We start from the raw sequence: 26,835 nt of genomic DNA, 5'->3' as shown, positions 1-26,835 counted from the left end.
AGGGGATGAGAGAGAGAGGAACCGAGGCTGGTCTCTCTTACTGAGTGGCGTGGAGTGTTGTCATCTGACGGCAGTCAGAAGTGTAGTAGGTGACTGTGTGGACGCCCAGAGTGCTTCTTTCCTCCCGGGAAACCTCAGGGAAGAGAGAGATGTCTGCTCTCCTGAGAGGGGAGGAGGACCTCGGGGTGACTGGAGGGGAGCGTGAGAGGGGCCACTCCTCACGTCCAGCCTCAGCAGGGACTTCCCGCAAAGACTCGAGGCCAGAAGTTCTGAGCCAGCTCCAGGGCAGCTGTGGGAGGTCCGGCCTGGTGAGACCATCTCAGGCCTGCCCCTCAGCGTCTCCCGGCTCCTGCCCGGGGCAGCTATGCAGTCAGGGCCTGGGGGCCTGGCCAGACGCCTCACCATCCTGAGAAGAGAAATCCCCCTTGACCTATGTGATGCAGCTTTCCACAAAACGAGCATTTTTCACTTTTTACCTCTGGGAAATGGAGTATTTGTTTTCCAAGAAACAGATTCTTGGATAGAAAGGGCTGGATTTACAAGTAAAAGTTTTAATAAAAATACGAAGGTGGGGAACAGAGGAAAGCAGCCTGACTGATTCCAGCTGATGCCGCAGTGGTTTCCTCACTGTGAGGATGAGGCCCTCACACCCTGGGACTGGGTTACACCCTGGGACCGGGTGGTCTGGCCCCTGGGTTTAGAGGGGCAAGGGTTGGGGAAGGGGGGGCTTGAAGTTCATAGATGCAGTTTCTCCTCACCCCACTGGTGCCAATTAGGAAACCAAACTCAAGGACAGAAGTGATGGCCACTCATGGGCAATGGTTTGAGCCATTCCTCCTTAGAGCCAGGGGCACTGCCCCTTCATGTCTTTGGAGATGCCCTCCCCAAATGGGACTTTCGGGTTTTACAAGGCCCTTGAAGACGGCTCTCTGGGGCTGGAACCTGGGGGTGTCCACAGCTCCAGAGCCTTTCCTCTCACACACATGTCACCGTAACTCCTGCTTATGTGCCCTAGGTGCCCCTTTGCCCTCCCCACACTACCGACTGGGAGGACAGGGTGGCCTCCTTGCCTTCCCATTACCAGGGCCTGGCAGAGTGTCTTAGCTGTTCTAGTTGAATGAACAGACCAAAGACCAGATCCCTCCAGTACAGTATAAACTTATTGTTCCTGATGATAAGGAGAAACAGCCAACTTTTATCTCCCTAACCCCCTGCCCCCCTACTCAAGGCCTGGCAGGAAGATCAGCAATGATGGGGTTGTATTCCTTCCCACGGCTCTGCCCCCACAGGTCACAGCCTCGGCACTGAACCAGCATGGCAAGCAGCCAGGTTAGTGTCCTGATCTGCCCATTCTGTTCCCCTGCACATGCATGACCAACTGATGGTAGCTCACATCCAGGGCAGCTATGGTCCAGTGTGAAAAGAAGAGAAGAGATGGGCCAATCAGATTACCTCAAAAATCTGATACAAAAATAAGTACAGAAACTGCCTGTTAGTAGTAGATATGTAGTGTATATATAATAGGTTAGAAAGGCCAAACTGGTCCAATGTAAGGTTAAGTTACAAACTATAACTAAGCAAAGGAAGAAGACAGCTGGTATCCAGACAGAAACAAAGAGACTGTAAGAGGCTAGGGATCAAGGACGGCCTTTGGGAGAGATGACACATGGGGTGGTTTTTATAAGTGAGGGGAGGAATCTGGATTGATGGGAAGGGGGGTATGAACACCGATTTAGTATTAGGTAGCGAGGAAGGGAGGAGAGAAGGTGAGACAGCCAGGGGCCAGCTGGTGAAGGGTACTCAGTGCCCAGACAGGAGGTCTGACCACTGTGCAGGGTACACCAAACATGCCCTGTGACTGCCTCAACTCTGCAAACCCCCGCCTCACCATGTCAACCTCCTACACCCATGGCTCCACCACAGGTTTTGTCTCCCAGAACTAAACCACCTCTACATCCAGTTCCAGCTCCTGCTCTAACCATGAACAACTAATTCCTATCCCAACCACTTCCCCCTTTAGTCTCACATCTACTCTGCAACCTCCTGGACTCAAGGCTTCCAAGGCCCACAATATCCTGGCCTAACTACCTTGCCCGGCTGGAGCTCTTAGCTGACCCCCTGAACTACATACACCTCAACCCCCTAAACTCTCTTGCACTGCTATCCTCACACCTGCCCAGAAAAACTCAACCCTTCATCCACCAACCTACAGTTACCTTCATCTTCTGTGGCAGATTGCTTGCTGGTCCCCCAAATCTATTCTCTTTTTCCATAGTAATAGGGTCTTAGTTGGGAACATGGCTGCCCAGCTAGACCCATTTCCCAGACTTCCTTGCGCTAGGTGCCTACGTTCTCACCAATGAAATATGAGCAGAAGTGATGTGTACAACTTCTCTCTCTTACCTAAAGGGAAACTATTTGCTTTCCATTTCTCTTACCTCCTTTCAGAGCCCCAGCGTTGGCCATGCAGCCATGTTACCATAGTCTACGGAATGGCAGAACAAGACTGAAGGGACCTAGGACTGAGTGGTTCTGGAAATTGAGCTACTCCACCAGCCTTGGACTATAAGGTGAGGGAGAAATACACATGTATCTTATATAATCCACTCCTTGTTGTAACAGATTCTACTGTAGTCAAATCCGTGGAGAAAGTGCCATAACCAAATAGGACAATACCACCATGCATTTCTTATCTCCAACCTCAGCTCAGTTCCACTTTTGTTTGATCTTCAGCTCCCTTGCAAACTGCCCCCAATAAAGGCTTCCAACTCTCATGATGTTTATCCGAGGTCGACCCAACTCCTTACATTTCTACAAATGTTGAGACCACCAAGTAGGGTCTCCCATCCCATCCCACCCCCTCCTGCAGTCCTGTTGGTAGAGGTGTTTTCTCTGTGCTCTGGACAGACTCCCTGGATTAAAATCACAGCTCCACTATGTATTACCTGTGCAACTTATCTCAGCCTCCCTTCCCTCTACTTTAAAATGAAGATGATGACAACGCTTCCTAACAGGCAAGTGAGGATTAAATGAGATAACACAGGTAAAGTAAGCAGTACAATGCCTTGCATACAGTAGGCAATGGCCACCTGTCACTAACATTGCTATAACAAGTGTGACCACACCACTACCTGATGGAAGCCCTCCACTGATCCCATCACCTACAAAACAGTCTAAACTTCTCAGTATGTCAGGCCCTTCACGACACATGTGCCATTTGCCTCCTGAATCTTCTCTCTGGCCACTCTCTGCCTTGAATACTATGCTCCAATAATACCAAACTGCCCACAGATCTAAAATAATCAAATCAAATCAATGTTCACTAATTCCACAGCTGTGAATTAAAATGTCCACTTCTGGAGCATTAGTTTATTTGGAGCACACTCCAATAACTAATTCCTCTCCCTGGGAAGGAACACCTACCTCCTTAAAAGAGAAAGAGCCTATTTTTCATCTTGTGTCTAGAAAGTGATACTGAATTCAGTTTCCTTAATGGTAAAAGTATTAGGTTACTCTCCTTTTAGCTCTAAAATGCAATGCTATGCTAAGGTGGCTAGAGGGGAGAAAAAACATTTTAATAGCTCCTTTTAAATCATATTATATTATTAAAATGAACTTGAAATATCACATCCTGTGGAAAGGAAATGAGGTTCCTTTAAGAGGGACATGCAATACATGAGCCAGACGGTGAGGCTGGCAATAAAGGGATGCTGAAGAACAGGAAGAAGTTCCCAGTGGCCAGAGGACGGTGGGGACAGGGAAAGGCCCTTGGGTGGAGGCAATACCAGGTTTCCACAAGGCCCAGCAGCGCCAGGGCTTCCTTTTCCTGCCTTCCCAGAAGGGGCAAGCAGGACCCTGGGGAGCCCTTCACACAAGACAAGCGTCTGCTTAGCGGACCAAGAATGCCTATCAGGTCAAAGAAAGCCGCCCTTCTTTCTGCTAAGTCATCTGTGGGTCTTTCTCAGGAAGAAAACAGAAAAAAACAAAAGGGCAAAGGCCAGAGGGACACTGCCTAGAGATTCCAACACAAAACTTAAACTACAGGAATACCAAGACACTGCACTTCCTGATGAAGAGATTAAGGTCAAGTCAAACCCATTTGGCCTGAGGAAAGTCAGCGTTAGAGGAAGTTTATTCGGAACATTAAATAACCCTGGTGCTTTTCTGTTGCCAGAGCCCATGACCAATTCCTCCTCAAGTCCACCAGTCTCTGGAGTATCTTGTAGAGAAAGAGAGAGGGAGGGAGGGAGGGAGGGAGGGAGGGAGGGAGGGAGGGAGGGAGGGAGGGAGGGAGGGAGAGAGAGAGAGAGAGAGAGAGAGAGAGAGAAACATTGAGAATTGAACCTGAGACCCTTCAGTGAGTGAGCCAACACTCTAACCACGGAACAATACCGGCAGAGCTAAAAAATAAATATTGACATCTGTTCTTTGAAGGGTTAGGAGACATCTTCTACTAAGCCCTCTAGGCCTGGTTAGCCTGAATTACTTAAAGAACATCACTCTCAGAAAGAAAACAGAACCCACAGATTCAGTTTACTTATATATAAAATGTACGAAGTCAGGCGTGGCATAACATTTCTATCCACGACAGACCACATATACAAGAGGTCCCATAAGTTCATAATGGAGCTGAAAAATTCCTACTCCTAGTAATACAGCAGCTTAAGGTCATATGTAGCTCAACGCATTACCCATGTGTTTGTGGTGATGCTGGTGTAAACAAGCCTACTGCGCTGCCAGTCATATAATATTTGCACAACAACGGAGTCACCGAAGGACACTTTTCCCAGAAGGTATTCTGTCGGTTAAGTGACACGTGACTGTACTCAATACAGTTATACAAGATAACTGTATTGTGTCCCAGAAAATTAAGTTCAATGTTGTCCTGAAATATTAAAGACGAAAATGAATGTAGAAACAAAAATTATTAATAAGCAACTGTTTACATTTTTCTTTTTAGCCCCATAAATTATATCACCTCCTTTTTATTGTATGGTGTTGGCGTGAGTGAGGGGCATGGGAGAATAACACCTGGGAAACAATCTTCAACGTCAATGAGTTATGTCATGTGTAACTCCACACAAAGTTGGCCTTGTAGAGAAGCATGGAGCAGAATTTGCAATCAGGCTTAATTACAGGCAGTCCTCGGGTTACGTCGGACTCGACACACGCCATTTTGTGGTGACGTCACCATCTCCCATTTATTTATATAAAAAAAAAGTTCCGTCATTTCAACGTATGTACATATGTGCTTTATGTTTTTTATTATTTATTTACCACAAGTAAAGGTCAGGAATTGTTATCTTTCTTTTAACTTTATTTTACTGTTTCACTTCATTACATACTGCTGTGTATGTGCTCCATGTGAGTGACGTAGGTGCTTATGTAGGTGGGTTCCGACTTACGGCGAAAATCACATTACATCGCGCAGTAGGAACGGATCTCCGACGTAACCTGAGGACCTACTGTGTTCCTGTGACCAAAGAAAAAGCAGGAAAATAAAGTAAAAAGGGTGTTGGGAAATGAGGAGGGGGGGTGCTTAAGCCAGCACTGCAGTGGGATATGGTCTTCCCCACCAATCTGTCTCTTTATATTTCATGCCTTCTTGGTTTATATTGCCTAAAAAAACTCTCAAATTTGAATACAAATATTACCGGTGTTAAAACACAATACTTTAAATATGAGATAATCCTTTGAAGGAATTAGATTTTTTCTTTTAAGCCTCTAATTGCTCTTATGTAAATTTAGATAGTTTTACTCATCAATGCATTAAATATTCAAGCCTGCCATATGTCAAGTGCTAATTAAGCAATGGAGACTGAGATCTCAGGGAAACACAAGTTTCTATCCTCAGAGAATGCACAGCCAAGTGGTTAAAATAAATAACCACATGTGCCCCGTCTTACCTGTGGACGTGCACACCCAGGGAAGAGGCTGAAAAGCTCTTGCAGGGGCAGGGGAAGGTGTCAGAGGAGCCTCCTGGAGCCGGGCAATCTAACCCGAAGCCTGGCATTCTAAGAGCAGCAGCACATGCAAAAGAAGGAACAGGTGGAACAGCAGTAGTGAGCCAGCCGGTGAAGAAGCAAGGGAACTGCAGAGACTGCACCCAGGAGTTCTCATTCCCACCCTGAAGGCTCCGGAAACTGCTGAAGAGTGTCGCGCAGGAACGCAGCAGCTCCGCGTGGGAGTGTGGGAAGCGTTACTCTGGCAGAGGTTGGCTGGAAGGGGTAAGGGCCATGAGCAGTCAGCAGTTACAGAGGCAACAGGGAAAAGATGGCAGCTAGCCAGACACTGTGATGGGTCTGAGGTTCTAGGTTAGTCAACTCAATAGAATGGCTTTCAGTGGGAATGTTTCAAGTTTTGTTTCCCGCCTCCCCTCACCCTCACATTATTTCCCCATTAAAACCATAACCTTTACCACAACCAAAGGGACTGGGAGGTGGAGGGCAGAGGCTTTATGCCTGTGGACCAAAGGGCAAGAGGCATGTCCCACACTCCACAGGGTTTTTCTCCCACTACTGGATCATTCCCGTTAGCCTGTGAAAGAAACATTCTCTGGTACCCGTATCTTCATCTGGAAAACAAACACGCTCTCCTCCCTGTCCCCAACTCCCACCAAAAAAACCCTCCCAGGACACTTCTTTGACCTTCCCTAGTTACCACTCCATTTCCCAATAGCACTGACGACAGAAGAATCTCCCCTTTCCCACGTGTTCACACCTCAACCTGCTCTGATCCCTGCTGGTGTTGTCAATACTCGTACCTTCCAAACGCCAACTCCCACAGAAGACTCTCCACTGGAAACATTTTCTTCCCTGAGTTTCCACGACATCTCATTTTCCTGTTTCTGTTGTTGCTTTTTCCAACAGCAGTGGCTTCTTCCCAGTCTTCCACTCAGACCATTAATGCCGGTGTGCTTAGGACTCAGGCCTAGGACCTCCTCTCCATCCACACCATTACCTGAAGCAAGTTCATCCAGTGCCATGGCTTTTAAAGATCAACCACATTACATTCCTCCACTTACATGCTCAATGAGACCTCTTCCCTGAGCTATACACTCATATCTACTCCATTCAGATGACCATTTGGCAACCAAACGCAGCCTACCACAAATTACTGATCCCCCTGCCACAGCAAAATCCTGTTCCTCCTAGGGTTTTTTCCATCTCATTATATAGCTTAGCCATACAGTCAGATGCTCAGGCCCCAAATTAGTCATCCCTGATCACTCTTTCCTTCTCCACTCCACCCTGTTACCTTCAAAACGTATCTCCAATCTGTCCCTCCAATCTCCCAAACCACTATACTTTCTTTCCTAAACTGTGCAACAGTTTCTTAAAAGTTTCGTGACTTTTACCTTTGTCTTCCTACAATGCCATCTTCACAAAAGAGTTGGCATAACATTTTTTTAAATGACAAATCAGCTCATGTCAGTCAATCCCTTACTGAAAAAAAATCCTTAAAATTTCATTGTGTGTAAATAAAATATAAATATGCCCAATAGCTTGTAAGGCCCTGCTGCCCGTGCACGCCTCCCAGACTTCACGCGGAACCCGCCCTTCCCTGACTTCAGTCTGATCACACCGACGTCTGTTCTCTTCTTCCAGCAGTAGCCGCTGGAGGATAAACAGGAAGGGCTGAGCCTGGAGGCCCACTCGTTCCTGCTTTAAGTCCTCTGCAATTATGTCCCTTCTCAATGCTGTCTTCTTGGCATTCAGATCTCAACTCAAATGCCACCTGCTCAGAGAAGCCTGGCTAAATACTACATCTAAAGTTATAATACCACTCTACTTTATTTTCATAGCACTTACCAAAATCTAAAGTTTATTATCTGCTTCTCCTAACTAGAATATAAGCCCTAGAAAGGGTAGAACCTCATCTGTCTTGTTCCCTGCATATCTTAGAGCCAAATATACAGTGGGTACTCAATACATACATACTGAATAAATAGCCAATCCTCCTTGCTTCTACAAATAAAATATTCTTATAATAGCGGTGTTACAAGAAAGGACAGAGGGGTGACTAGAGCCAGCTTATAATAGCATGTCAGTGCTTTGTCAATTTGTTTCTTTCCTATAAAAATATCGTTTTCTGCAAAGTCTGCTCAGTGACATTCACAATCTATGACAAAACAACTGGGAGACCAGCCGGGAAAATCTAACTGCTCTTTTCTTCCTACGGCAATGACTCCAAGTAGGTTGGCTAGAAAAATCTCTTTAAATTCTTAAACCACCTACTATGAAACAAATATACATACATACAACAGCTTACAATCAAATTCATAAGGATAAAGGCACCACCAGCCCAGCTAATGGGCAGCACCTCTTACTCCTCGCTAACTTGGGAAAGAAGTCAGATGTCATTACTTTTTCTTTTGAGCTGACCTTGTACATAGAACTGTGACTTCTAAACAGTGCACTAACCTGAACACACAAAAAAAGAATGCGCTGAATGTTGGAAGGGAAGCCAGCGTTGTACATAATACCATCGTTAGTGCTAAACAATATGTGTTGATTGGATGCCTTCTAAGATTGCAGGTTGTGAATGAAAACATCTATAACTTACAAAGAGTTCAAAGAGTTTTTTAACAACTGGCCATTCAGGGTGTTGAGTACCACAAAACCAAAGAGCCAGTGTTAATAAATCGTACATAGAAAAACCATGCTCTTGGCCTGTTTGTGACAGAGGATGGACTGTGTGAGCTATTTTCTCCAGATGTGCTGCTAATTCATAAAGCTTCTTTAGCAACACCAAAGGCCTCCAACTGCTATGCATTCCCCCTTGTACACTTAAGAGGATGGGAGTAGCAGAGGCACCTTTAGGCCTAACCATCTAGGAGGCCCATTCAACTATGCATTAGGCCAACTATAACCAAGCACCAATACACACACACCCTTAATTTAAAGGTTCTGGAGAAAAGTGTCAGGGTTGTGACACTTCTTTGTAATCATAATTCCAGCTTTTTATTGAAACCTGGAGGCTGAGTAGAGTTAGCTGTAATTGTATCAGGGGCTGAAGGCCTTAGCAAAACACTCATGAAATACAACATCTTATCTACCTGCTGCATGTTCAAACCAATCATTGACTAGGAACGATATTTTCAATACTGCCATGACAGAAAACAAATCCTTTAATTTTTCAAGTGTTTTAAAAAACAATTTTATACTTGTCAGCCTTGAAGAAAAGCACAAAATTTACCAGTTTACATTTTTTTAACTCACAACTTGAGCACCCACTCTGTGCATAGCACTAGTCTAGGTGCTACAAAGGGATTCCTAACCTTAGAAAACGTGACTTCGCTCTCTGAAATTGTATTATCACCTTTTCCAGAGAGTGAAAATAAATAAAATCACCATTCTTTACTACTGACTTGCTCCAAACCTACTTCTGGCTCCTGGAAAAGCTAATATCTGCCAAATTTATGATGTTTCAATGAACTCAACTCCTACTTCCCCAAAAATAAAAAAACAGAACTTCTTTTCATTAAAAAAATAAAAACAATTTTTCTTGAAAGGGCAGTTTCCATTTCTAATAAGTATTTTTTTATTTCTTTTTTCATTCTAGCTTTTCAGTTTTCTTCCTCCAATATTGCCTTTTCTTGTACAAGGCAAACCAGACATCTTTGTATGCTGTTGTTCTTTTCCTAAGAAAAAGTACTTCATCTCGAAGACAAACCATTCCCAAGACTAGTGATAAATATTTTTTAAACTTTAAAGGTGAATTACCTACATTTTACCTTGATGAAGTAAAAAAAAATAAAAAGCAGTTGGCACTAAAATGGCTATTCCAAGTGTTTAAACAATTTTAAAAACTGTTTTATTTATTTTGTAAGAAGGTACCCCTAGTCCAAAGTAACTATGTTTTAAAAGTTTTTGGCCAAAAAATTTACAAAAACCTTTTCAGTTCAACCTAATAAAAGTGATATCTAGAAAATATTCCCCATTATTAAGTCTGTCTTTAGAAGTTCAGAGTCTAATGCATTTCTAAGGCACAGTGTTCTGGAAGACGAATGTGCTTCTGCTGGCGTCGCGGGGTGAGTGAAGCGTCCATGGCTGGCTCCCAGTGACCAGGCGGGCACCTTCCGCCTGGATGTTGTGGGATGTGACAGTCAAACATAGGCCCCCAGGGCTGCGTGGAACTCCGTGAGACACTGTACCAGCTGCTGGAACTTGGGCCTCTCCTCTGGATCCAAGGCCCAGCAACAAGCCATCACAGCAAATCTGCAGAGTGACAGAGAGGATGACATATTAAAAATCAATCACCGTTACTACCTGTTGGGAACACTACAACGAAAAGAAGCTAAAAGGAGTTATGTGAATTTTACATGTGGATTTCAGTTGTTCATGAGAGCATACCAAAATATATCAGCAGATACAGAGACTTCATGTAAATACTGTGTCATCCTGTAATGTATGTTCTGAGAGAAAGAACCTGGAGGAAGAGGAAGCTTTAGGTAAGCTCTAAGAACCTTGGGTCTTCAGGAAAATCAGGGCAAACGCTGTCACCTGCTGTGATGCAGAAACCTCAGGGGACTCTAGCACGAGATGACAGTTACCCCTGCACTCAATCACCCCTGACCAAGTCCCATTACAGGGGAAGTTGAGCTATGTGATAAAAGCAGGAAACAGGAACTATTTCGCTTGCCAGCTCAAAACATCTTTATACATCAATTGACACCAACTGGCACAGCAAGAGGACAACAAGAAAGCCTTCTTATAACTAAACTCGTGGCCCAGTGCACAAATTCGTGCACATCAAAAGGAAATTAATTAGAAGAAATATTTTAATATCACTATTCGCCCGTTCTTTATAACAGAAGTGTCAACCAAATTCATGATCAACAGTGACAGATCAAAACACACATGTGCGATTGGTGCCAGCAAGAGCTTTATATGTATCGTGCATGCATGAGTCAACCTAGCCCTTTATATACATAGAATAAACTTGCTTAATTAGACCTGCTTTCTGATTTAGCTAAACTTTTTGCAGCCCAGTGAAGCACCCCAACTTTGCTTTCAGGTAATTGTCAGCAACACAGCAGTACATATCCACACGAAGCAGATTATTATTATAGATCACACAGGGAGAACAAAGGGTAAAATATTTAACTGCAGCAGTGTTTGACTATATTCTGCGCAGTGAGAAAACCTGAAGTCATTTTCAAGATCCACCATTTCTTACTTCTTTTTAGTCGGGTCAAGTTTCTAAGCTTTCTAAATCTCCATTTTCCGGTTAATGAAAATAAAATAGGATTCTACTGAGTCTCCTATCTACCTACTTCAGGACTTCTGTGAGGATCAAATGAGATGAGGCACGGGAAAACGCTTCACAGACATTTGGTTACAGTGTGAAATGTTTCCACCTGGCTATAAAGCAAATTTGGTTCCTGGGCTGAAGAAACTCCAAGGAGGCTAGTTGCTAGGAAGAGGAAGCCGGGAGTTGCTATGTGACGTCATTATCCAGTGCCCACAGTGACCATTTCTGGGCTGGACTGGGCAGTGAGTCACATTTTGTGCCATGGGGTCTTGGCAGCGTTTGCTGCGATTTGGTGGGTTGTTGCTCTGGGGTGGTGGCGGGGCCAGTGTCCCACTTGGGGGAAGCTGAGTGTTGCTTTGTGGGCACCAGGTTCACGGTGCCATTTCTCTCTAAATATCCAGTGCGTGTCATGGTAGCTCCTGCATTGAGCGTCTGCCCCCTGGTGGTCAGTGCATGTCATAGCGACCAGTCAGATGGTCGGACACTTAGCATATTAGCCTTATGTATAAATAGATATGTCCTAAGACTCTACTAGTATAAATAAAAGTCATCCTTCACTCTGCATAGAGTAACCCACATAGTGTTCAGTGTTTTCTCACTATGTACATTAGTCTCTTGGATGGATTAAGCGCTACAAACATAAGATGCAAAAAGTCCTAATGCCAAATGCGTTAAAGAGTGGACGAGCCTGGCTGACCCTGTGGTTCTCTGGAAGAGTCTAACTCATGTCTGAAGAGTCATTATTCTCAAAGGGAAGCCTTTGGACACCTGCTGCTTTTCTTTTATCCCAACATCGTGAGAGGAATGAAACCCATGTCTTCAAGCACAGAAAAACTTACAGTTCATCAGGACAGTTGATAGGCTGGGCTATTCGGTAACCGTCTTTCAGGTACGCAGCCATCTCAAAGGGGTCTATGTCCACATAGGGCGTTTGGCCCAGAGTCATGAGCTCCCACAGCGTCACTCCGAAGGCCCACTGAGGAGAAGGAAAGCACAGGAGGGGTATTTAGAACAGTTGTCAGAGTGCTGCTGCCTGTAGCCAGGCACACCCAAAACAGCAGATTCACCAACTCTTACGGAAAACAAAATATTATCTACCACGCCCAGTTAGTTTATCTTGCTGGAACAAAAAAGAAGCATTTGTGGATTCATCCTTTAATGTGAATATCAATGGGTATTCTAAGGTGATTAGATGCATTGGAAAAAATTGTTTTTACTGTTGATTTGATTAGGTTTTCCTAATATGAAACTTTGTTACTTTAAATACTGTAGCTCGTATCCACAATTGAGAAGTGGAAAATGAATATAACTTTAGCCTAACTGGAGGGAAGAGCATCCTGAATCAGTGAAATATGCAAAATATGTAAAATATAGAATGCCATGGGTTTTTTACTATATTCACATAATTTAAATTAACAAGTATCTGAGAAGATATCTCCCAACCTTGCTTGAGTAAAAGATCAGATTTATTTAAAAGTAACCTGTGAACTACTGACAGGAGCAGAACTCCTAAGCAGAGGCCACAGTACTCATTCCTGGTCACCTGGCTATCCGTGGCTCCTGGGAGCGCGTGGAGGGCAGGCAAGGTGTCTACACAGAGCTGCTGCCACCTGGCCGGGAAGGACGCACAGAGGGGGCTCCCACTGATCTGCTGCCACATGTGAGCCCCAAGGTCAGAAAGGAGGCACAAAAGAGGACACCTGTGTACCCTGGTATCCTGTTTATGTCCTTTCAAGTTCTAGAAGTTGTGTATCCTGTATCTCACTTAAGTTTCACAACAAACCAGTGAGAATCATTGGCAGCCTGATTTTACAGGTGGGGAAACTTGAGGCTGAGAAATAACTTGCCTCAAAAATTTTTGAGTGAAGGAGGAAAAAAAAGGAAAAAAATAAAAGGAAAAAACACACAAGACAAAAACAAGTCTGTTTACAAAATCTGAGCATAGTGCATTAAATTTTATGTTACTACTTTTTCAATAACATAATTTTGAAATACTCCCTAAAATATAAAGGTTGTTTTTTTTTTTAAAAAGCCTATATTAAAGAATAAAAGTTTTATTTCTTATAATCTTTGTAAATAAAAAAACAATGGAACGATATCTTACAGAATATTTAAAAAGCTGCTACTGGAGAATACTATACCAAATCAAAATATTCTTCAAAAATGAAAGCAAACTACAGTTTTTCAGACGAACAAAAGCTGAGCGAATGTCACCAGGAGCCTGCACTGCAAGACCCAGGAGAGCAGCTCTTCACGTGGAAAGAAAGAACCCCAGACGGAAACGTGGACCAGCACAAAGAATGGAGAGAGGGCTGAAAACATGCCAGTAACAACAAGGTATTTTTTCCTCTTGTGAAAATGTCCCCACTAGATTGTTTACAGCAACAACCGCAACCCTGCATTGTGGGGCTTATAATACCTAGAGAAGTACAATGCATGCCCATGATAACACTTAGGATGGACGGGGTGAGTGGAACTATTTCATTGCAAGCTGCTTATATTAAACATGAAGTGGCAGAGTATTATCTGAAAGTAGGTCTATATTGTAAACCCTACAACAGGTTTCCCAGCCTCAGCCCTCCCGATACCCTGGGGTGGGGAACTCTTTGCCGCGAGAGGTTTTGTGCTTTGGAGGATGTTGCACAGCACCCCAAGTTGTGATAACTAAAAACGCCTCCAGACATTGCGGAAGGTCGCCTGGCTGGGGGTTGGGGGTGTGGGGTATGGTAAACTGCCCCCCCCCCCACCCAGTTGAGAAACACTAAAGTAGACTGATCAAAGAAAGAAAGACACAGATTACCAATATCAGGAACGAAAAAGGGAATGTCACCACAGATCCTATGGACATAAAAAAAATACTATGAACTCAGCTTTATGCCAATAAATGTAATGTTAGATGGACAAATTCCTTGAAATACACAAATTACCCAAACAGACACAAGAACAACTTGAAAATACTTATAGCCCTATACCTATTAAAGAAAGAGTTCATAATTAAAAATCTTTCCACACACAAAAAACTATATATCCAAACAGTTTCACTGGGTGAATGCTATCCAACTTGAAAGAAAAAACAAAACAAAAAACAGATCTGTATTAGTTTCTTAGAGCTGCCACAACAAAGTGCCATAAACTGGGCGGCTTAACAGAATTTACTTTCTCACAGCTCTGCAGGCTAGGAGTCCAGCACGAAGGTGCCGGCAGGGCTACGCCCCCTCTGGAGCCTGTGGGGAGCATCCTTCCTGACCTGCTCCTAGTTCTGGTGGTTTGCTGGCAATCCTCGGTGAAATGCAGCTGAAACATTTCAATCTCTGCCTGTTCTCAAGCGACATTCTTCCCTCGAATACCATGGTGTCTCTTCTTATAAGGATATTAGTCATACTGGATTAAATAGTCCACCCAAAATGAGTATGACTTCATCTTAACATTTTACTGCAATGACCCTATTCCCAAATAAAGCCACATTCTGAGGTACTGCACCTATTTTGTGTGTGTGTCGGGGGGAGGGGGACACACAATTCAATCCACAACACAACCCTACACTAACTCTTCCGGAAGGAGGGCACACTTCTCAACTCATTTTGAGGCCAGCATTACAAGAAATACCAAAACCAAAGCGTTCAGCCTTTTGGAACTTAGTATCTTTTTCATTAACAGTGACCATTTGGGAGCAGCAATGCCCATCCTTGAGGTCTGTGCTTTTTGGTGGTGCTGGAGTGGGGCGACAGGAAATTGATGGAGATGGATGTATACATTTTAAATCTCCACAGAAGCAGAGCCTACTGGTTTAAGGGGAACATTCTATTCCACCTAAAAAATGAAAAAATGCTGTCAAGTTAATAAAAGTTAAAGGAAGCTGCATGCTTACATACAAGTATTTACTTGTCTACTTTAATACCTTCCTCTCCATGAACTTTTAGTACTGACACTGATTAGTACAGATGATGCTAAATTCTTAAAATTGTGCCCAACTTCCATCAGGAAGGTAGTGCACTACACAGAATAGAACCCAAAGAAGGGAAACTGGTTAGAAGGAATTTCCCACCCCTGGAGCAGCTGTGGGGAAGGATAATCAATCCAACCAGAGTTTGGAGGAAGAAACGGTAGGAAGCGATAACATATGGATATTGCCACTTTGTACACGGGAATAGCTCCATTCCGACAAGGCAGGAACATTCTAACAACTTCGGATGGTAAGGGACTTTCACAGTCATGCCAGCGGTGTCTGAGACCCGGAGTGCGCAAAGGTAACCGCAACAGTTCAATGAGTAGAAACTGACTTTTAAAAATTACTTCTTTTGCATTGTTTTGTCCACATTATTGCTGAGCATTCATGCAAGGTTCTCATATTAAAAACTGCAATGCTAATAAATGCCAAAAAAGGACAATAAAGCCAAAGGGTGCACTGCAGTTTCATTTCCTTAAAAGCCAACAAGTGATTAATTACATGTTGGCTCACCAACCCTTCAAAAAAAAAATCAAGACCAATAGCACAAGGATGATTTGTGGAAAACTTGTTCTCTGAAAGTCTTCTGATAACTGAACCATTTAAAACTCAGACAGACTTATTCTATAATTTCCTTTTGTTTGACGTCATTGGAAAGGGAGTGATCAGAAGGTCAGTTGTTTTTTCCAGAGTTTTATAAAAGGCTGCGGCTAGTGTTAGAAGGGTCTCAAAGTCTGGGCCATTCTTACTCAGTGCTATTCTTACTAAATGTTAAAGTGTGGCTGAGTATTTTGCAGATGCAGCTGTAAACAGAATGAGCTGACAGGAACTCAACCAGATAAGGAAAGCCAATCACAATGAAGAAATCAACATGTATTTGCCCACATAGTGTATATAAGCAAGGCCTAAGCCTCCTTGCAGAGAGGCAGAGCTATGGCTGCGAGTCCCATCTTTGTCACTTGCTGAAAGAAAATAAAACTACCAACAGCCCTGAACCCCTTGAGTTCGGTAACACTATGTCCACTTAAAGAATGTTTAGAGAATAACAAATTCTATTCATTTTATTCCTCTTCTCACAACTTATCTTATAGATTTTTAATATACAGGACATAAAGCATTCTTTTCAACTAACAATGTATTCTGATGTGACTTGTCAAAAACTGTATAGATAAAATTATTTTTTACTCTATTATGGTATGTTAACTAACGGTGGGGCTACTAAGAGATTTCCATGCTGTTACTTCAGGAACTTAAAATGCAAGGCTGACCTCAGTATACTACATGGATGAGAAAAAAATGTTGTCAAATTCTTGATTATTCTATCTGACCACAATAAGAGCATAATTAAGTGTTCTATGGCTAGGCCTTTCTGTTAACACTAGATACCTAACATCCCTTTCTCGTGGAAAGTGGAAATGGGTTCCAATCACCAAAGTGCAATTAATTTAATCTAGGCTAAGTGCTTCCCAAGCCTGACTAACAAGAAGAATGATCTGGGTGCTTGTGTAAAGTACAGACTTCCCAGTCCTATCTTGAAAGTTCTGAGGCCTGGAACACAGTATTTTTAACAAGAATCCTAGCTGTGTCTTAAGAGCCAGCAAATTCAGGTACTCGTCTTAGATATGTTAGCGGAGGTGGTCAGATCACAAAGACATTTTTCATTTTTATTGTAGGATGGCCGACATACAAAGACCTGCGCATAAAGTGTTCGATTCGATAAGTTCTGACCTATGTATATACCCCAGAAGCCACTGCCACATCAAGAAAATAAACACCTCCATAACCTCCAAAAGATTCTTCCTGCTCTAATCCTTTCCCTTCCACCCCTATGTGACCATCGGCTTTCTGTCATTATAGATTAGTTTGTATTTTCTAAAATTATATATAAATGAAATATTTAAACTGAAACCTTTTTTTTTTTTTTTGCCAAGCTTCTTTCACTCAGAATAAGGATTCTGAGATTTATCCCTGGCGCAGCACGTTTCAACAGTTCATCCTTTTTCGTTGTTGAATTAGTCTTTTGTATGAATATAGTGATTTGTTTATCCATTTACCTGTTGATGGATACCTGGATTATTTCCAGGTTTAGCTACTAAAAATAAAGCTGCTATGAACATTTGTGTACAAGTATTTATAAGGACATATGCTTTCATTTATCCAGCAGCAAAATGACTGATATGGTACATATACGCTTAGCTTTTTAAGAAACTGCCAAACTGTTTTCCAAAGTGAATGTACATATTAGATCTCCACCAGCAGTGTAGGAGCTATAGTTCCTCCATATCCTTGTAAACAGGCTTTTCCATTTTAGTCATACTGATGGATGTGTAATGGCATCTCATTGTAGTTTCAGTTTGCACTTTTCCCAATGACTAATGACATTGACCCTATTTTCATGTGATTATCTGCCATTCATATCTTTGCTGGTGAAGTGTCTCTTAAAATATTTGCCCATTTTTGTCTTGGGTTGCTTCGTTATTACAGAGTTTTAAGAGTACTTGTATATATCCTGCATATATGTCCTTTATCAGATATGTGTTGCAAATATTTTCTCCATATGACTTGTCTTTTCATTCTCACCACTATTTCAAAAAGCACAAATTTTAAATTTTTATGAAGTCTAAATTGTTCTTTTATAGATCTTGGTGTCTTATCTATGAAATCTTTAACACAAAGTCCCAAGATTTTCTTCTATGTACTTTTCTAGACACTTTATAGTTTTAGATTTTAAATTTGGTCTATAGTCTATTGAGTTAATTTTGTGTATGGAGGAAGGTATGGATCCAAGTTCATTTTTCTGTAGTTGGATATCCACTGCTCCAGGACTGTGTGTTTAACAGAAAATTCTCTCTCCACTGAATTGCCTTTGCACTTTTGTTGCAAATTAGTTGACCGTACATTATGTGGGTCAACTTTTAGATACTCTATTTTGTTCCACTGATCTGTCTACCTTAAGTCTAATACCAGTCTGTCTTGGTTACTATAATTTGAAATCAGACCTCCAATTCTGTTCTTTTCAAAGCTGTAGTGGCTACCCTAGGTCCTATTATGTTCACATGAATTTTAGAATTAACCTGCCAATTTCTACCCAAAAAATTAAAAAGCTTGCAAAGATTTTTTTGGGGACCATGTTATATCTTTATGTCAACTTGGAGAGAATAAATATATTAACGTTAAGTTTTCTAACCAGTAAACATGGTATACTTTTCCATTTATACAGGTCTTTAATTTCTCATAAGGATGTTTTATAGCTTTCATTGTATAGGTCTTCACATGTTTTGTCAGATATATTCCTAAGAATTTCATATTTTTGATGCTTTTTATGTTTTAAAAAAACCTTTGATTTCTGATTTTTCATTATTAGTGTACAGTAATCCAACAAATTATTGTGTATTGATCTTGTATCCGGAAATCTTTATAAACTCATCTGTTAGTTCTAGTAGCTATTTTGTATAGCTCATTGGATTTTCTTCATAGATGGTTATATCCACAAATAGTACTTTTCCCTGTCCAATCTTTTATTGCCGATTATTTCCTCTTCTTGCCTTAGTGTGCTGGCAAGTACAATCTCAAGTACAATACTGAAGAGAAGTGATGAGAGTGGGTATCCCTCTTGTCCCTGTTATCAGGTAAAAAGCATTGTCTTTCAGCAGGAAGTATGATGCTAGCTGTAGATTTTGGTTTTTGTAGATGCCCTTCATCAGATAGAAATGCCCTTCTACTCCTAGACTGCTAGCAAATTTTATTAGGAATGAACTTTGAATTTTCTTCTAATACTTTTCTGCATCTATTGAGATGATCATCTGGTTTTTCTTTTTTAGTATGTTAATACAGAAAATTTACCATTTTGAAATGGTAAAACAAACTTGTATTCTTGGGATAAAGCCTATGTGGTCAATATTATTTTTAAAATATATTTTTGAATTCTATTTACTAAACGTTAGGTTAAAATTTTTGAATTTAGGATCATGAGAAATAATGAGCTATAGTTTTCTCATCTTTGTCTGGTATTGTTTCAGGTAATGCTAACCTTACAGAATGAATTAGAAAGTATTTCCTCAATTTTCTGAAAATTATATAGAATATGTATTATTTTTTCCTGGAGTGTTTGGAGGTACTCAACAGTGCCCCAGAATTCACTATGGACCTAGAGTTTTCTTTTAGGACAGGCTTTTAATTAAAGACTCAATTTATTTAATGTGTATTTAGGGCTATTCTAATCATCTACTCTGAGTGAGCTTTGAAAGTTCTTATCTTCCAAAGAATCTGTCTGTGTCTAAATTTATTGGGAAACAGTTGCTCATAATATTTTACTAATGAATACCTATGAGAACCTATAATGATATTATCTCTTATTCATTATATTGTTAATTTGTAATCTCTTTTTTTTCTTAGTCTGGAAAGAGATTTATTGTTAATGATTTTCTCTCTTGTTTTTCTGTTTTGCATTTCACTGTCTTCTATTAAATCTTTATTATTTTCCTTTATCTACTTACTTGGTTTTTAATTTGTTCTTTTTCTAGTTTCTTAAGGTGAAAACTAAGATCACTAATTTGAGACTTTTCTCCTTTTCTAATATTGATGTTTATTAGTATATATCCCCAAATTCTGAAATGTGTTTAATTCAATTCTAAATACTTTATAATTTCCCTTTTGCTTTTTTCTTTGACACATGAACTATCTAGAAGTATATTATTTAGTTTCTAAATATTTGGGGATTTTCTAGATCCCTAGTTCTTATTTTTAAATCAATTACATTGTATTCACAAAACCCCACATTTTATGAATTAAATCTTTTTGAATTTGCTGACTTGTTTTATGGCCCAGAATATGGTCTAGCTTAGTAAATATTCCGTGTGCTCTTGAAAAGAATATGCATCCTGCTGCTGTTGGAATGGCGTGTTCTATAATTGTTAATTAGATCTAGTTGGTTGACACTGTCATTCAACTTACTGACTTTCTATTTGGTCACTTCCTGAGAGGGCTTGGAAATGTTTTCAATTACCTTTTAAAGAGAGATAAATAATAAGAAAAAAAAACTTACGTATTACCCATGCCGTTACCATTTCTGGTGCCCTTTGTTCTTTGTATAGATCCGTATTTCCACATGGTATCATTGGTTCCTAAAGGATTTCCTTCAACATTTCTTGTAGTGTGGGTTTGCTGGTGATGAATTTTTTAGCTATTTTGTTCTGAAAAAGTCTTTATTTCTCCTTCATTTTTGAAAGATACTTTCCTGGTTATAGAACTCTATGTTCACAGCTTTTCTTACAGTGCTTTAAAAACGTTGCTTCACTGTTTTCTCCCTTGCATTGCTTCCAATGAGGTATATGCTGCCACCCTTTCCTTGGTCCCTTTGTTAAACATATTAACATGTATTTTTGTTTTTCTGGCTGCTTTTAATATTTTCTCTTTATCACTAGTTTTGAGCAATTTGACTACGTGCTGTGGTTTAGTTTCTTCAGGTTTCCTGTGTTTGGGGTTTGCTGAGTCCTTAGATCTATGGGTTTATATTTTTCCCCAAATTTGGAAAAATTTCAGTGGTGACTTCTTCAGTATTCTTTCTACCCACCCGACCCTCCACTCATGTCCTTGGGGACCACAATTACACATATATTCAGCAAACTGAAGCTGTCCGCCAGCTCAGTAAGAGATCCTTCTTCAGGAGTTTTCTGTATCTTCTCTCTCCTATCTCTTACTTTACTTCCATCTCAGAAGGGAGGTGGACCTCCTCCTGTGCCAAGACTGTATCTTCACCTGGACTCCTGGGCGCACTCACCCATCATCTCTTAGACTCCCCTCCAATAACCACGTTTCCAACCTCTTTCTCCCGCTTGCTTCCCTGGCCTAAAAACAAACCAAACAGCCTAACATAATAAAAAGAAAACGCAAAAAATAACAAAATAGAGCCTCTCTTGATCCTGCCATCCCATCAAGCTATGATCTTTTCATTTCTCTTCACAGCTGAACTTCAAAGTGTAATATATTTATTGCCGCCATGTTTTCACCTTCCACAGTGTCAAATATCACATCTATCTTTAATGATTTACTAAAGTTGCTTGTTCAAAAGCCTCTTTCTTCACTCCTCCCCACCCCCCAATGATTTCCTCATTCTTTCTGACCAATGCAAATATGTTTACAGACTAGATTCTCCTTGAAAATATTTTCTTCCCCAGCTTCTATGACACAGCATTCTCTGGATTCTCTTCCTATCTCTCCATTTTCTTTCTTTTCTCACTAATTAAAAATAAACATTCCCTATTCCCTTGGCTTTCTTCTCTCTAGATATTCACTACCTCTGGGGTCAAATGCTCTAGTTCATTCAATCACCACTTTTAGGAAGTTAATGTCCAGTTTCTAATATCTTGCTTCTATGCCTTTACAGAATTCCAGACCCGCATTCTTAAACTCAACATGCCCCATATAAAATTAATCATGTTTCCCCAAACCAGATATTCTACCCCCTGTCTTCAATTATGTTGTATCTTCACAGTGGCTTAGGATTTATTGCAACAGCATAACTAAATTAAAGTACAAATCAAAGATTGCACTCAAGTTTTCAGAAACATGGGCCCCGAGTAAAAAGGAATAGTAGACATTTATGCAATAGATCTAATAGTTAAAAGGGTAGGTAAATTAATAAATCATTTACTCAGATAATAACTGTGGTCAAGAGAATAAACGGGATATCTGATGGGAAGTCTATGGGAGTGGGACAAAGAGAAATGTGAGGATTCAACATGGAAATAGAGAGAAGAGGCCAGTGTAAGGCCATTCAGGACTCTTTTACACAGTCAAGTACACAGCTCCCCAAAGATAAGATCAGTACTGCTGGCTGAGACTGTTCTTAAAATAAATGACCCCAAAGGCATATATATGGATGTCAACTTCAATTCTAACTATGGAACATCTGCTAAGGGAAAATAACTAAGACAGCGTTCCCATTGCCCATTCTGGGGAGAATGACTTGTCCATAAATATATATATGAGGTAGCATGTGATAGATGGTATTAGGTCGGTACAAAAATCTCTGGGGAATCGAAAAAAGACAAAATCAAAGGTCATAAAGGGCCTTGGCAAGGTGGTTCGGTTGGTTGGAGCGTGGTCCCATGCACCAAAAGGTTGCAGGTTTGATCCCTGGTTGGGGAGAGTACGAGAGGCAACTGACTGATGTTTCTCTAAAATCAATGAAAAACATTCTCAGGTGAGGATTTAAAAAAGGTCATAAAAGGCCTTGGTATGTTTGGAACCAGCAGGAATTCCAGACTTGCTGACATGCAGAATATAAGGAAATGTACAGGGGTTTTATGAAGCTAAAAAAGGACAAGGACAGTAAGATTAAGGAATAGAGGCTCTAAAAAACAGGGGAAGGAGTTTGGACCTTTAAGCCTTCACTTTGAAGAAATATTCATGGAGAAATATTCCTAGCAGTGGAAGATTGCATTTACTAGACTTATTAACATTAAGCAATTTTCACAAGTTTTCAAAACTGACACTCCACTGTGCACAAGATATAGGCTTTATTAGTATATATCCCTCCTAAATATCCAATTTTTAAAGATTTTATTATTCTGTGAATTTTAATTTTTCATACACATTTTCTAGGCCTTTTCAATAACTGAAATATACAACTACAGGATTATGTTACTCTAAAAAAGTTTTACTACTTAAACTTTAAGATCCAATAAAGTTATACAAGTAATCCTTGAAGGGATCGGGTCCTTTTAATAATTCTTCAACGTTAACTATTAACTAAAACTCTTAATATTCCTCCAGACTTTATCACTGTGGCTAATATTTTTTTTATTCCAGCTAAACAAACATACCCAGATGTACAATGACTATATAAAATGCATTGATTGCATCATATATCAAATTCAGTACGTGCTGCTAATACAACTTTAAAAATCAGCTATCTTTAGGCATAATATTACACGTGACTGAAAAGATACTCCTTCTGCTGTAAATCTGTCCTAGGCTCTGTGATTAGGGAAAACAGAAGAGCCAACATTGGATGCCTACCAGGCGGTCATACATTTCTGCTATTCATGGCATGTTCCTCCACTGTCCCAGATGCCAAGACACTGCTCCACCAGAGCACTGGGTCTATCTGAAGGGAATGTTACATACAAAGGGCAGGGCAGGAATGCTAACAAGATCTCTTAAGGAAAATATCTATTCTTAGGGAGAGCCAAACATAGGAAATACATCAAGGCAATTACTCAATCAAAAAATAGCAACTGGTCACCTCTGAAAATATATTAACTGTTCTTGAAGTAAACCCATTTATTCCTCATTCCCAGGAAATATTAGGGATAATAAATACTTTTAAATAAAACTAAACAGTATCTTAATTTTAAACTTCAAATCTTTATTTCCTAGTGTCTGAATAATACTATCATCTCTTTAGCTTTTCCATAATGTCTTTATATCAATTCCTCTTAACCCGAATTTCATATTTAAACAGTAAGTCTAAGATTATTGATAATATAAAATCTGCAACCATAATGGCAGCAAATACATATTAGGCATCTCAGCATTACTCTAAAATTAATAATGAAGATAAAACATAAAACAAAAAAGTTTTCTAGAGGGATTGAGGAAAAAAAAAAGAGAAAGAGCTCACGGACACGGATAACAGTGTGGTGACTGCGTGGGGTGGGGAGGTGGAGAAGGGTATAGTGGAGATAATGGTGATGGGGGGGGGGGGAGGATTCTCTGAAAAGTACAGTTTTATCTTTGATACTAGAGTAGTTTTAGGTCAAAAGACCAGTCCTCAGGGGTAAGTTATGAATCTGAGTTTCTCCTGCTCAGGTCTGCTCAGGGCGTGGCAATGACTTCCCAAGGGGCAGTGTTTACAGGTAATAAGAAACCCTCTCCTTTAAATGTCCTACCCAGATAACTTCACAGATCTCCCTCCTCCAGGCAATGCTTCATGTTTACAAAATAAACAGTATAGAGGCCCTGCACCCTAAAAACTGTTCCAATATCTTAAAGCAGGGGTCCTCAAACTTTTTAAACAGAGGGCCAGTTCACTGTCCCTCAGACCGTTGGAGGGTCGAACTATAGTTTTAAAAAAAACTATGAACAAATTCCTATGCACACTGCACATATCTTATTTTGAAGCAAAAAAACAAAATGGGAACAAATACAATATTTGTATTTGCATGTGGCCCGCGGGCCGTAGTTTGAGGACCTCTGTCTTAAAGGATCTCCTTGTGCCCATAAACCACACTGATGTGATTCGCATTAAAACCATTTCCTTGACTTGTTTACCCCAAGAAAATGCTTTTTAAACACAATGTAATACCATAAAGACAAGAAAACCAACAAGAACGAAACTCTTAATTGTGCATTCTTGATTGCATTTAGTCTCTTAATAAAAGATAGTCTTTTAACAGCAGAATTGTTAGCTACAATTAGCTAAAGAATTCAAAGAAGATATAAATCAAAAAATTATTTTCAAATAAAGGAAAAGAAAGTCAACAAAAAAAAATCTATGATGGAATTCACATCTGATGAAACAGAATAAAAACAATATCCAGAAATTCTTAAGAATGCCCATGATGACATCATATCTTAAAATAATGTTTGAAGGAGATTTATAACTAGTCAAATCTAGTTGTGCGCATTTCCTAAGTTCAACAGTTAAAAGCTGATATTAGCTTTATAAGAATCTTGACATATTGAAATATAGAATCTTTCCATTAAAAATTGTGAAAACACAACCCAGAGATACAATGTATTATTTGTACGATGGAGAACATTAGTATATTCCTAAAAAAATCATGTAGAGTTTTTAACTAAAAAAAAAACAAAACAAAAACCAAAAACCAAAAATGTTAAAAGGACAAAGAAAATGTCCCCTCCAAGGCAGTAATATAATTAGTTGTTACATTTATACCTAAAATATGTATTTTACATGTATAGGGACTCTGGTGGGAGTGAGGTTATATTATTTGTTTTGCATGTGAATCTGCATGATGTTTTTCAGCCCCAAAACAGAAAATTAAGTATAGCTTTTAAACTCCCAACTCCATCCATAAAGAAAAAAAGCGTAATGATTATACCTATACATTTTCCTGACTTATACTATTATTTTTAAATATATTTTGAATTATAGTTAACATACAATATTATATTAGTTTCAGGTGTACAATACGATGCAGTATTTATCTATACTAATAAAAGGGTAATATGCTAACTAGACCGGACATCTTCTGGACGTCCTTCCGGACAAAGCTATGGTGGCTGGGCCAAGGCAGAGGCAGTTAGAGGTGATGAGGCCAGCAGGGGAGAGCAGTTAGGAGGATCAGGCTGGCAGGCAGGTGAGTAGTTAGGACAGCCGTGGGCAAACTACGGCCCACGGGCCGGATCCGGCCCGTTTGAAATGAATAAAACTAAAAAAAAAAAAAAGACCGTACCCTTTTATGTAATGATGTTTACTTTGAATTTATATTAGTTCACACAAACACTCCATCCATGCTTTTGTTCCGGCCCTCCGGTCCAGTTTAAGAACCCATTGTGGCCCTCGAGTCAAAAAGTTTGCCCACCCCTGGGTTAGGAGGTAGCAGTCCCAGATTGCGAGAGAGATGTCCAACTGCCGGCATTCGGACATCCCCCAAGGGGTCCTGGATTGGAGAGGGTGCAGACCGGGCTGAGGGATGCTCCCATGCACGAATTTCATGCACCGGGCCTCTAGTATACAGTATTTGTATACCTTATGAAGTGATCCACAATAAGTCTAGTAACCATCTGTCCCTTATAAAGTTATTGCAATATTAATAACTTTGCTGTTATTGCAACTATTCCCTATGCTGTACATTACACTCGCAAACATTTATAACTGGAATTTTGTACTTAATTACCTTCCCCTTTTCTGTTAATCCTCCCATTTACCTCCCCCTCTTGGAACCATAAGTTTGTTCTCTGTATCTATGAGAGTGTTTTTGTTTCGTTTCACATTTTTCTTTTTAAAATCATGGTGTGTGTTTTTAATGTTTTTAAGAGGGAGGGAGAGGAACAGAGAGATAGAAACACCGATGATGAGAGAGAATCACTGATCAGCTGCCTCCTGCATGCCCTCTACAGGGGATCGAGCCTGCAACCCAGGCATGTGCCCTGACTGGGAATCAAACCGTGGCCTTCTGGTTCGTGGGTTGACACTCAACCACTGAGCTACACCAGACAGGCCACAAAACTTTATATTTAATCTCTTCATTAAGAGTAGTACATATTGCATTTGGGTGGTGAATTATTTTTCCTTTTTATCAAGTAATTTTTATTATTATTATCATTGATGTAGCTGATTTAAGAATTCAAAAAATATTCAATCCTATAAAATTGAAAAGCAGGATTTTTACACTAACAGCAACATCATAGTCTTAGGAAACAAAAGGGTATTCCTCTTCCTTTAAACCTCAATTATCTAAGGCAAAAGATATTAGTATTTGGAGGGGTTTGATACCCAGTCAGGGCACATGCCTGGGTTTGGGCTTGATCCCCAGTAGGAGGCGTGCCGGAGGCAGCCCATTGATGATTCTCTCTCATCATTGATGTTGCTATCTCTCGCTCCCTCTCCCTTCCTCTCTGAAATCAATAAAAATATATTTAAAAAAACAAGAAAACTATAT

At 40.4% G+C, this 26,835-nt stretch overlaps 1 protein-coding gene across 1 annotated transcript in view; it reads right to left on the bottom strand.

Moving 5' to 3' along the window:
• Positions 1 to 9,112: 9,112 nt before the first annotated feature.
• Positions 9,113 to 26,835, bottom strand: part of RYK (receptor like tyrosine kinase) — a gene marked incomplete at its 5' end in the record, with an annotated part of 85,501 nt that continues 67,778 nt past the window's right edge. Inside the window, 2 exon segments of the mRNA XM_081105996.1 lie at positions 9,113 to 10,220; positions 12,096 to 12,232. Coding sequence (XP_080962122.1) covers positions 10,109 to 10,220; positions 12,096 to 12,232 — 249 coding nt within the window. The 3' untranslated portion in view covers positions 9,113 to 10,108.

Source organism: Myotis nattereri (genome assembly GCF_964212035.1).
Source record: "Myotis nattereri genome assembly, chromosome: 14".
Classification (NCBI taxonomy): domain Eukaryota; kingdom Metazoa; phylum Chordata; class Mammalia; order Chiroptera; family Vespertilionidae; genus Myotis; species Myotis nattereri.
The sequence above is the reverse complement of the archived record's forward strand: the minus strand, read 5'-3'. Positions and strand labels throughout refer to the sequence as shown.